Source organism: Macaca thibetana, chromosome 19, assembly GCF_024542745.1.
Source record: "Macaca thibetana thibetana isolate TM-01 chromosome 19, ASM2454274v1, whole genome shotgun sequence".
Lineage (NCBI taxonomy): Eukaryota > Metazoa > Chordata > Mammalia > Primates > Cercopithecidae > Macaca > Macaca thibetana.
Genome location: NC_065596.1, coordinates 16513888 through 16525096, shown reverse-complemented (window position 1 = coordinate 16525096; position 11209 = coordinate 16513888). Strand labels below are relative to the sequence as shown.

Genomic DNA, 11209 nt, shown 5'->3' with positions numbered 1-11209 from the left:
GCAAGACCTGGGCAGTCGGGCCGGATTGCCCTTCCCAGGCTGCAGAGGCTCAAGGAAGTTTCCGGGCAGGACCCACTCCAAGGCCCCAGGCAGCGGAGGGACTGGCCTCTCGAGTCCAGAACTGGCTCTGCGGGGTGAGGCCGGGCGGCGTCTGGCCTAGGGCCCAGCCGCCCCACCTCCCACAGCAGCCAATCCGGGCCCAGGGCCAGGCACTCCTGAGCTGCCCTCCCTCGGGCACCTGGGCAGCAGGAAGGAGGCTCAAACCTTGATGTACAAACGTGGCTGTATTGGGGAGGGGAGGGGGGACGGGTCAGTCTTCCTTCAGGCTGCCGAACACGGCGGCTGGCACGCTCTGCTGCTCCAGCCGAACCTCTGTGGGGAAGGCGGGAGCCAGTCACCCTCCTGGCGGTGGCCTGTCCCCGGAGGCCTGCCCTGGCCCTGCCCCCGTCCCCATCCCCGCCAGGCCCTCACCGTTGGGCTCCAGGTCCATCTCGTCCTCATCCTCGTCCTCGCCCAGCTGGATCTCCTCAGGGTTGACCTGCTGTGCCAGCTCCGCCAGCTCCTCCCGGGAGGCGTCACTCCTGGGGACAGGCCAAGCTGCCTCAGTTCCCCACCCTGGGCCCCCTCGGGACCTGTCCCAGTCCTGTCCCATCCCAGGATCCACCCTCACCTCACGAACAGGATCTTGCTCTGGGCACGCGAGGGCTGGTCGCGCTCCGCCTCAGCTGCCAGCTGCTCTGCCCGCTGTTCCAGCAGCTTCATGTCGTCCATGCCGCTCTGCCCGGGGGCCAGGTCAGACACTAGGGGGTGGGAGCAGGGGGTCAGCACCACGGGGGCCCCTACCACACATCAGATGCCACACTGTCCCAGTCCCCCAGGCAATGGCTCAGCCCTCAAGGAGGTTCCCGTCAGGACCTGAGGCTCCAGACCCAGAAAGCCCAGGTCAGGCCGGGCTGAGATGCCCTGGATCAGGGACCCAGCCAGCTGGGGCGGCTCACCGGTGCCCGTGGCACTGCCGGAGACCTTGAGCATCTGCGAGGCCATGAAGTTGACCTGTGTGTTGTACGTGGCCTGCACGCTGCGCCGGATACGCAGCATCTCCTTGATGGTGTCCTCGTTGCCGTGCCGGACCTCGAAGTCCTTCCACGTCTGCCAGAACGCGCCGGTTGTCTGTGTGGGGGGCAGGGCAGGGCAGGGCAGGGGTGGGTGTGTGTGCCCGTGAGGTGGCTGACTCTGCCACACCCCCAACCCTGATGCCCGTCCCTCCCCAGCCCCCAGCCCTACCCGGGGGTCACAGATCTGGGAGCAGAAGCTGTAGATGGCCCGGGCGCGGTCGATCTCCCCGAGCTTGCACTCCATATCTGCAAACCGCAGGCACATCTCACGCGCATGCTCGTCCGACAGCACCTGGACACCAGGGTTGGGGAGGCCGGGAATGAGGCCAGGGTAGGTCGGGGCTCCCAACACACTATGGCCATCCCTGTGCTTCCAGAAGGCTCCTCCCCAGCCCCTCCCACCTGCCTGGACCCCTTCCATCTGCTCAGGGACCTCCGGCCCCGGCCTGGACTCCCGCAGTGGGTACCTCAATGGCCTTCTGGTAGATGCCGCGAGTGTGCGTGACCCCATAGATCTCCGCCGCCCGCTTGATGTAGATGTTGAACATGTCATACTGCTGGGCGGGCTCCACAGCCCTGGTGGCACGCTCGTACACGGCCATGGCATGCCGAGCCAGGCCCCACTCCTCCTCCAGCTGTGCGTACAGCAGGTACAAGGCTGGGCGGGGCAGAGGGAAGAGGGAAGCATGGTCAGCCAGGGCCAGTCAGAAACCCAGCCCGCCTGCCCTCCCATGCCGTCTGCCCGCCTCACTCTTGGCATATTTTGGGGGACAGCCATCCAGAGCCTGTTCAAACAGGTCCCGCGCCCGCTCCAGCTTGCGGCCCCCATAGCGGGCAATGAATTTGGTCAGGTAGGTGCTCCAGATGTCGGACACGTTGGGCCACTTGAACAGCGAGATGCCGCGCTCGTACGCCTGTTACCAGAGGGACGGTCATACGTAAGAGTCTGTAGGTAGAGACCACCAGGCACCCGGGATGTCCTTGGGTGACGTCTGTAGGGAGCCCGCTGGGTCTCCCTCGGGGCCCTTCCCTGTCCCTAATGGCAGTTGTTGGGGTCTGTCCTCTGCACTGTCTCCCTCTGCGAGAACCCCAAGAACAGGGGTGCAATGGGACCTGCTAAGCAGTCTGACCCCATAGGTGGTGACGTGATGGGGGATGGGTGAAGGTGGGTGGCTCCCCAGCTCCGCTGATACTGGCTGCCCATCCCCAGGGAGAAGGCCATAACCCCAGGCAGAGGGACAGGAAGCAGCACATATGTGCATGTACGACCTCCCCATTTGTGTATCTGTATAATGCCCACACGATCCATAGAAACACACACAAACATGACTGCTCCGGCCGCGGGACAGGGCCTTGCCATGGAGACACGCAACCCACCCCATGGACCCCACAAGCCATCTCCTGAGCAGCGGGGCAGGGACAGCCCGCACACACTGGCACCAACACCCTCCCCACAAGTCACAGGTGCACACGGAAGCAGAACTCCGTGCCTGCTGTGGAATGAACTGTGCCCCGCCACAACATTCGTATGCTGCAATCTTAACCCCCAGTACCTCAGAAGGTAGATTTGTTTGAAGATGAGATCATTAAGTTAAACTGAGGTCATTAGGGGCCGCCTAATCCATTATGACTGATGTCCTTTTAAGAAGAGGACATTTCGAAAGTGACACACACAAAGAGAAGGCCACACAAAGACACAGGGAGAAGGTGGCTGCCTATAAGCTAAGGAGAGAGGCCTCGGGAGGAACCAGCCCTGCCCACGCCTCCATCCTGGACTTCCAGCCTCCAGGACAGGGAGAAGCTGAATCTCTGTTGTTTAAATCACCCAGTCTGTATACTGTGTCACACAAACCCCAGCGGACTTGTAAGGTGCCGAGGCTCCCTGGGGGAGGGGACACCACCATCAGGGGCCTCTGGGTCTGCCCCAGCCCCTCACCTTGAAGCTCTCCTCAAAGTACTTGTGCTCCTCCAGGAACATGGCATAGTTGATGACGATCTGGGGTGTCGCGATGCGCAGGTCCAGGATGCGGTCATACACGGCTTTGGTGGACTATGGGGGTGGGGATGGGGACAGGTCAGAGGTGGTTCTGCAGCTGAATCTGGGGCCCCGTCCCTCCCCAGCCACAGGCAGCTCACCTGGAAGGTGCCGAGGCTCTCCTCCAGGTCGGCGAGCATGGACCAGACCTTCAGCGACTTGTACACGCGGTTCTGCACAGGCTCTGAGCCATCAAAGTACTCGGCCCGGCGGGCAGGCAGCGCCGTGGCCTTCTGCAGGGGCAGACAGCGGCCGGGGAGGCGCTCAGGGGCTGTCCTGGGCCCCGGCCGTACAACCTGCAGCCCCCACCCCACAACCTGGGCCTGTTCTCACTCGCAGCAGCCGCAAGGCCTCATCGTAGTTCTCGTGTCGGAGCTCCAACTCCCCGCACTGACACCACACGCTTGCCAGGTCATCCACCTGCTTGAAGTTCACCTTGGTGGCCTTCTCCAGGATGACACGGGCCTGCAAGGGCAGGCAGAGGCCAGGCTGAGACCCTGCCCGCCTGGACAGCCCCCATCACCAAGGGTCAGAAAGGTGACCGTGCTCACAAACGTACAGGCACAAACATATGTGCATACACACAGGCACACACGTGTGCACACACATGCATGCACCCAAACATGCACACACATGCACACACGCACACATCCATGCACACACACGTGCGCACACAGGCACACACACATACATGCACACATACAAGCACACATGTGCATGTGCACATACATGAACACACGAACACACATATACGAGCACACACATACGAGCACACACATGCATGCACATACATGAACACAAGGCACACATACATGCACACACGCATGCACACACAGGCACACGCACATACATGCACACACATACGAGCACACATGCATGCACACATACATGAACACACAGGCACAAATACATGCACACATATACGAGCACACACATGCATGCACACATACATGAACACACAGGCACATACACATACATGCACACATACGAACACACACATGCATGCACACATGAACACAGGCACACGCACATACATGCACACACATACGAGCACACATGCATGCACACATACATGAACACAGGCACACACATACATGCACACATACGAGCACACACATGCATGCACACATACATGAACACAGGCACACGCACATACATGCACACACATACGAGCACACATGCATGCACACATACATGAACACAGGCACACGCACATACATGCACACACATACGAGCACACATGCATGCACACATACATGAACACAGGCAACGCACATACATGCACACATACGAGCACACACATGCATGCACACATACATGAACACACAGGCACACACACACATACGAGCACACACATGCATGCAAACATGCATGAACACTGGCACACGCACATACATGCACACACACGAGCACACACATGCATGCACACATACATGAACACACAGGCACACGCAGCAGGGTGCTCACATCGTCCAGCTGCCCGTTGTCCTCATAAAACTTGGCAAACGCCACCCACAGAGTGTGGGGCTTGCCTGTGGCCTTGAAGGGGTCCACCGTCTGCACAGCCTCTGTGTAGGTGTTGATGATCTGGAGACAGGAGAGAGGAGGTCATATGGGACTCAGGACCCTGCAGATGAGTGTTGGGGCAGAGCTGTGGCTCTGAGGGGTGGGGCCTGGAGGGTGCTGTGGCACCTGCCAAGGGTCGGGACCAAGAGAGCTGTGGCCCCCCAAGGGGCGGGGTCAGGAGAGCTGTGGCCCTAATGGGCGGGGCCGGGAGAGAGCTGTGGCGCTCCAAGGGGCGGGGCCCAGAGGGAGTTGTGGCCCTCCAAGGGGTGGGGCCAGGAGGGAGCTGTGGCTCTGAGGGGCGGGGCCATAGCAGGACGAGAATCCCAAGAACACGGGTGGAATGGGACCTACTAAGCACAGTCAGGCCCCAGGAGGTGACATTATGGGTGAAGGTGGGTGGCTCCCCAGTTCTGCAGGAAACGGGCCCTCAGGGGCAGGACCAGTGCAGGCTTCACGCACCTCCCGGGGGCGGCCCTGGTGCAGGGCGACACGCTTGTGCCACTCGTGCACGTGGTGTGGGTTTTGGCGCAGCAAGACGCTGTTGAGCAGCAGGGGACGTCGGCTGATGAGCTGCTCGAAGCGGGCCAGGCGCAGCTCCAGGTCCACATCGTCTGGGAGCCGCAAGGGGAGTTCGTGAGGGGCCGAGACCCAGGATGCAGGGCCCCGAACGCCGCCGCCTCTGCTCCCTGCCCTCACTCCGCTCCAGCCCCCAGCCAAGTGCTCTGGGCCCTAGACACTCAGCTCGGGTGTGCACCTGAGTCCCACCCCCAACCCCAGGTACTGAGGATACCCCTCCTACCCCCACTGTTCCCCTAGCCCTCCTGCCTTGCCAGGCTCTGGTCCAGGCCTGAGATATGTCACCATTCCTGGCTCCTCCGAGACCCCCACAACCCCTGCATTCACCCAGCCTCCTTCCCTGCTGGCCCCCAGCTGAGCCTCCTGGGGCTGCCCCACCTAAGTTGTGCCGCGCCCCTACCCGCTGAGGTCCACTCAGCTCTCTCCCCACCAGCCAGGGCCCCCAGAGGCTCACCCTCCTCCTCGCGCCCCAGCTCTGAGGCGGTCTCCATCTTTGCGGCAATCATGCTCTCCTCAAACTGGGCATAGCTGTCAAACACCTGCGTGAAGTCCCGCACGGTCATCACCGTCCGGATGGCCTCCTCGTACACATCCCGAGCCTGTGGGGACCCAGGGAAGGGGAGGTGAGAGGAAAGCGATGCAGGGGACAGGCAGCAGCACTCTTAGCACCAGCCCCAATCTGGAACCCCTGGGGCCTCCCGGGGGCCCATCCAGCACCTCTGGGCCGTGATCCCAGGACAGAGTGTCAGTAGAGGCTTCTCGCCCCCACCCTGCCCTGCACTGCCAGGGTGATCTTGGGAGCTTCAGGACCCCCTTAGTAAACCGGGCGACTGCTCTTTGTGCACAGTGACCTCAGGCTCAACTGAGACACGTGTGTGAAGCACTTGGCACCCAATAGGTGGCCAAAACCCCCCCAGGGCCTATGGGTCCACCCTGCAGGGACCCTTGCCTCAGCTCATTCTCCAAGGGCTCAGACTTGTCTCCAAAGTACCCCTCTGGCTTGCCTGACCCTCTTCCCCAGCCTGCCTGTCCCCCGCCTGGTTCACCCACCCCAGCTCAGGCCCACTCTCCACCCAGCCCTGATGGGTCTCACCCTGCTGCCTCCAACAGCCTTGGCCTACATGTGCCCCTGGAAGGGGCGCTGGGAAGCACATACCATCCACACCCCACTGGCAGCTCCCCTAGTCAGCAGCACGGCCAGCCCATTTGGCTTTCAAGGCTCCCAACCCATCTTCCCCGGCTTCCTGTGCCTCCCTGCTCTCAGCTCCAGCCCCCTCTGCGCCCACCTGCCCCCAGACCGTCCCCTGAGCTTGCCACTCCACCACCTACCAAGAGCCACAGTCAGCTAACCCCTGAGGGAGTGGCCCTCACACCACGTACCTCCTCAGTGCTGTGCCTGTGTCACCATGCTGATTGGTGACAGGCATTAACTGTCACCCTGATTGTACAAATGAGGACACCCAGCCTTAGTGGGGCCAAGGCCACACAGCCAGAGGGTGAACCCTGAACGCAAGTGTGGCTGACTCCAAGGCTGGTGGGCTTGCAGGCAGGAGTGTCTCCCTCCCGTCACCAGGATGGCAATCGTGTGCAGGGACACGCATGTCTGTCACAAATGGCACTTTTTTTTTTTTTTTTTTGAGATGGAATCTCGCTCTGCCACCCAGGCTGGAGTGCAGTGGCGTGATCTCGGCTCACTGCAACCTCCACCTCCCAAGTTCAAGCGATTCTCCTGCCTCAGCCTCCCGAGTAGCTGGGATTATAGGTGCCCGCCACCATATCTGACCAATTTTTGTATTTTTAGTAGAGATAGGGTTATGCCATGTTGGCCAGGCTGGTCTTGAAGCACTGACCTCAAGGGATTCTACTGCCTCGGCCTCCCCAAGCGCTGGGATGACAGGCGTGAGCCACCGTGCCCAGCCATAAATGGCACATGTTTTCTGCCTGTGTATGTGTCAACATGTATCCCCAAGTGTCGGAGGGAGACCCCACTCCAAACCCAGAGCCCCGTGTGCCAGTGTGCACCTTCTCGAAGTGGCCGCTGCGGATGTAGTAGTCGGCGAGCGAACACCAGAGCTTGCCCAGCTGGTCGGTGAAGCGGGTAAGGCCCCCACGGATGATGGCGTCCACATTGAGGGACTGTACCTTGTCCGGGTTCTGGGAGATGAGGTCGCACAGCTCGTGCCACAGCTGCAGGGCATGGGGCAGCGGGGGGAGAGTCTCAGGCTCAGTCATGGAGGGGGGTGGCCCTCCCACCCACTCGGCTCCCAGCAGGCCCACCTGGTAGTTGGACTTGCCGGCCTTAGACACGAAACGCTCGTCGTTCACCACAGTGGCCAGGCGCTGTGCGGCCTCATCCAGCCGGTCACTTGACTTGAGGTACTCAATGTACTCCTCTGCACTCTCGGGACTCAGCTGGGGACCGACCCACCCCTCAGGCAGTCAGTGGGGCGGCAGGGCTATGCCCACCTCCCGATTCAGTGGCTTTGGGGTGCCCCCCACCCATTTACAACTGTCTTGGGCAAAAGCAAGCCCTGCCAAACCAGCCTCAGCCCCACTGGTCCAGCCCGGTTCCTACTGGTCTAGCCTTGGCCCCACTGGGTTAGCCTCAACCCTCTATGGGTCCTGCCTGGGCTCCACTGGTCCAGCCTCAGTCCTGACTAGACCAGCTGCGGACCTTTTGGGTTAGCCTTGACCTGCAACGGCACAGCCTTGACTGCAGTGGTCCAGTCTCAGCCCCAAAGGTCCAGCCTTGATCCTTTTGGGTTAGAATTGACCCCTAACCCACAACGGATCCAGCCTTGGCTCCACTGGTCCAGCCTCAGTCCTGACTGGTCTAGCCTTGGCCCTTTTGGGTCAGCCTTGATCCCATGGGTCCAGCCTTGACTATAGTGTCCAGCCTGGGCCCCATGGGTCCAGCCTCAGTCCTGACTGGTCCAGCTTAGAATCCAAATGTCACAGAACAGATACTGTAAGTTTGAGCAAACCATGCCCCACTCCCGCCCAGCTGATGCTTCCACTCTCCACCCTGCCTGCTTCTCCCCACCTCCTATTCCTGGCCCTCATCATGGCTGTGGTTTTACTCTAGTTCATGCCATCAGCTCACATACATCCGTCTTCCTAGTTAGACTAAAAGCTCCATGCAGGTAGGGAGTGTCTTAGCCACACTGTCCTCAGCACCCATCTCTATGCCTAATGTGAAACTGGCGTGAGCAAACTATTTGGAAAATAAAGACATGAATCACGGACAAGACATATGCATCTCCTGGTGCCTCTTCCCACATCCAGTCTGCTGGGTGACATCCTATACGGAGCTAGTGTCACAGTGAGGCAGTTTCTGGAAACTAACCTGGGGAACCAGCGTACCTGCTGGGCTCACCTTGAGGAAGCGCCGATAGCCTCGCACAGCTGTCTCGGGCAGTGGGTGTGAGCGCAGGAAGCGCAGATACAGGGGCCAAATTCGAGAGTGCTGCGTGATGGGCAGTGCCCGGAGGGCACGGTCAAAGGTGCGGCGGGTGTGTGTGACGCGCCCCTGGTCCATGAGGAACTGGCAGTAATCTAGCCACAGACGGGGCATCTGGGGGTGTGGGGAGAGGCGGCTGGGGCTAAGCCACGGACTCCATGGCCTACCCACAGACACTTGGTGTCCTGTGGCTGAGTCACATCTGGGGCCTCCACATAAATGCAGCAGCACCCAGAAACCCCCAGCTCCAGGACTGAGTCCAGCCCAACTTCCCATGCACAGAAGCAACAGGATTCCAGGCCCCCATCCCTAACATGCTGAGCCCAGCCCCTGTCCCTACCCCACCCACCACCATGGACTGAGCCCCCCCTCCCGATTTATCCCCTCGCCTAGCCTCAAACCTTGTGCATGAACACAAAGGCCCTCTCATGACAGTTGTTCACATCTTCGTAGGCGGGGTCAGTCACACAGCGATGCTTCACCTGTGCCCGACGTGCCTTCAGGTATCGGTACCAGAGTTTGTAGCTGGGGAACAGGAGGGGACAGATGCTGATTGGTCAGCTTTATGGACCCCCCCCCCCAGAACCATCTGCCCTGCCCCTGTTGGCAAATGTGGGTGTGGGAGGGGTGACATGTCTCAGCAATGACAGGGACAGACTGGGACATCAGAGGAGGTGTGCTGACCCATCAAGGGATGTACAGGTCAGTGATGGGACACAAAGCAATCACCTGGGACCTAATTGGCAGTTTTGTTATAACTGGACCGGGGGGGCAGGGGCTGGTGGGCAGGGCAGCTGGAGCCATTCCCACCTGCAAGGTAGCAGCTTGAGTGCCCGCTCATATAGCTGATTGAGCCTGGGCTTCGGGGCGCCCTGTTTGAACTCGATGTAGCGAAGCCAGCATTTGACAGAGAACTGGTTCCGCATGATTTCCTCCTCATAGGGGAGGTCCTCTTCCTCCTGCCAGGGCCAGGGAATGGGGAGAAGAGAGGTCTACCCTCAGAGCCTGCGTGCGGCACCACCCCACTACTGGGGCTCAGGTCCAAACTCTGGACTTTTACCCAGATCCCACCACCCACCAAGGAAGTCAGGTCACCAGATGCCCAGGCACCAAACCAGGCACCAAACCAGATGCCCAGACACCAAGACACTGGCCCAGACCTTTACCCCTCAGAATTCAACTACCCAAAATTGAACCCAAATCATCAGACTTCTCAGTTATTAGGGCTCTGGGCCAGGCATGAGTCCACATCACCACTCGCTTTCTGCCCCAAATGGTCAGACTCCTTAGCTACCAAGGCCCTGGCCCAGATGCCAGGCCTCTGTCCTGGACACCAGACCCCACTTCTTCAAAACATGCCTCTTCCCAGACACCAGGCCTTTGGCCCCTCAGGCTCCCACTGTCACCAACTGACCCATCTCCACTCCAGGCCCAGACGACCAGATCTTCACCCCAGCCACCAGGGCTCTCAGGTCCAGATTTCAAGCCACTGGCCCCACCCCCAGGATCCCACTAGCCAGCATCTAGCTCAACTCTGCCCCAGAAGTTAAAAGCTAGGACTTTATCTCATAAGAGCAGTTATACACCAGAAGCCAAGCCTTTAACTCTGCACACCAAGAATCTGGTGAAGATGTCACGCCTCTACTCCAGACAATAAGCATTTCATTGGCCATTGCCTGACAAGCTCCACAACACCAGGGTTCTTCTAGCCTGGCCACCACCCCCAGAAACTGTCATGCCGCAGTCCAGACCTAGAGACCGCTATCTAGAAAACCAAGCCTTCATTCCAGAAACCGGAGCCCTGGCCTCGTAATCACGCCTTTACTTCAGACACCGGTCTTCACTTCTCAAGGTTCAATTATGCGGTCTCCTTCCTCTCCCATTCCCTGCAAGCCCCCATTTCCGCCCCTGGCTCGGGAGGCTAGACGCTTTCCTTCGACAGTAGTTTTCTACTCAGACCCTAAGACACAACACCGTATTTTTTACTCCTGGCCAGTTAGGTGTGGACATCACAATCCGGTCTCTGGCCCGTTAGGGTCCCCAATCCTTGGCCTGGCAATTTTGGCCTAAATCCCCTTGGCGACCCGGCCCCGATCCCCTGCGGCGTCCAGGTCCCAATGCCCCAACGCAGGCCACCCCTGGCTCCTCTGTGGACTCACGAAGACAAGGTCCGGCCGCTCGGGCCGCGAGAGTCGCGCCATCACCACCATTTTCCTGGATGCCCAGGTACAGGCAAGAGTCGCGCGCTTATGACATCTACCACTGACGGCCCGCCCCTCCGGGCCAGACCCATTTTCTATTGGTTAAATCCTTTTTGACGGACAGGCTCACGTTATTGACTTCGTTTCGAAGACGCCAGCGACCGGAAGCAACATAGAGACGCCCGAATATACGTCATCAGGATACACATTGGCCAATCAGCTTCAGCAATGGAGCGTGCAAAACACCAATGAGCTT

General features: G+C 59.8%; 1 protein-coding gene across 1 annotated transcript; it reads right to left on the bottom strand.

The window, feature by feature from the left end:
- Window positions 1-265: 265 nt before the first annotated feature.
- On the bottom strand, window positions 266-11018 carry XAB2 (XPA binding protein 2). Its single transcript, XM_050770175.1, has 19 exons — window positions 10912-11018; window positions 9563-9711; window positions 9154-9277; window positions 8669-8866; window positions 7570-7704; window positions 7315-7479; window positions 5747-5891; window positions 5176-5327; window positions 4618-4737; window positions 3484-3615; window positions 3252-3383; window positions 3052-3165; window positions 1867-2029; window positions 1583-1773; window positions 1285-1407; window positions 999-1170; window positions 671-800; window positions 472-581; window positions 266-372 (listed from the first exon to the last, which is right to left on the bottom strand). Exons 1-19 carry the CDS (start codon window positions 10960-10962, stop codon window positions 311-313), a joined length of 2568 nt encoding a protein of 855 aa, XP_050626132.1. The 5' UTR covers window positions 10963-11018; the 3' UTR covers window positions 266-310.
- Window positions 11019-11209: the final 191 nt, after the last annotated feature.

Bases quoted from the DNA above. Each gene is read 5' to 3' on its own strand.
- XAB2 (XM_050770175.1), bottom strand. From the start codon at position 10,962: ATGGTGGTGATGGCGCGACTCTCGCGGCCCGAGCGGCCGGACCTTGTC. The intron at 9,278-9,562 runs GTGGGAATGGCT...CCTGTTCCCCAG, and splicing joins CTCAAGCTGCTACCTTGCAG to CTACAAACTCTGGTACCGAT. The intron at 8,867-9,153 runs GTTTGAGGCTAG...CCACACCCCCAG, and splicing joins CCTTTGTGTTCATGCACAAG to ATGCCCCGTCTGTGGCTAGA.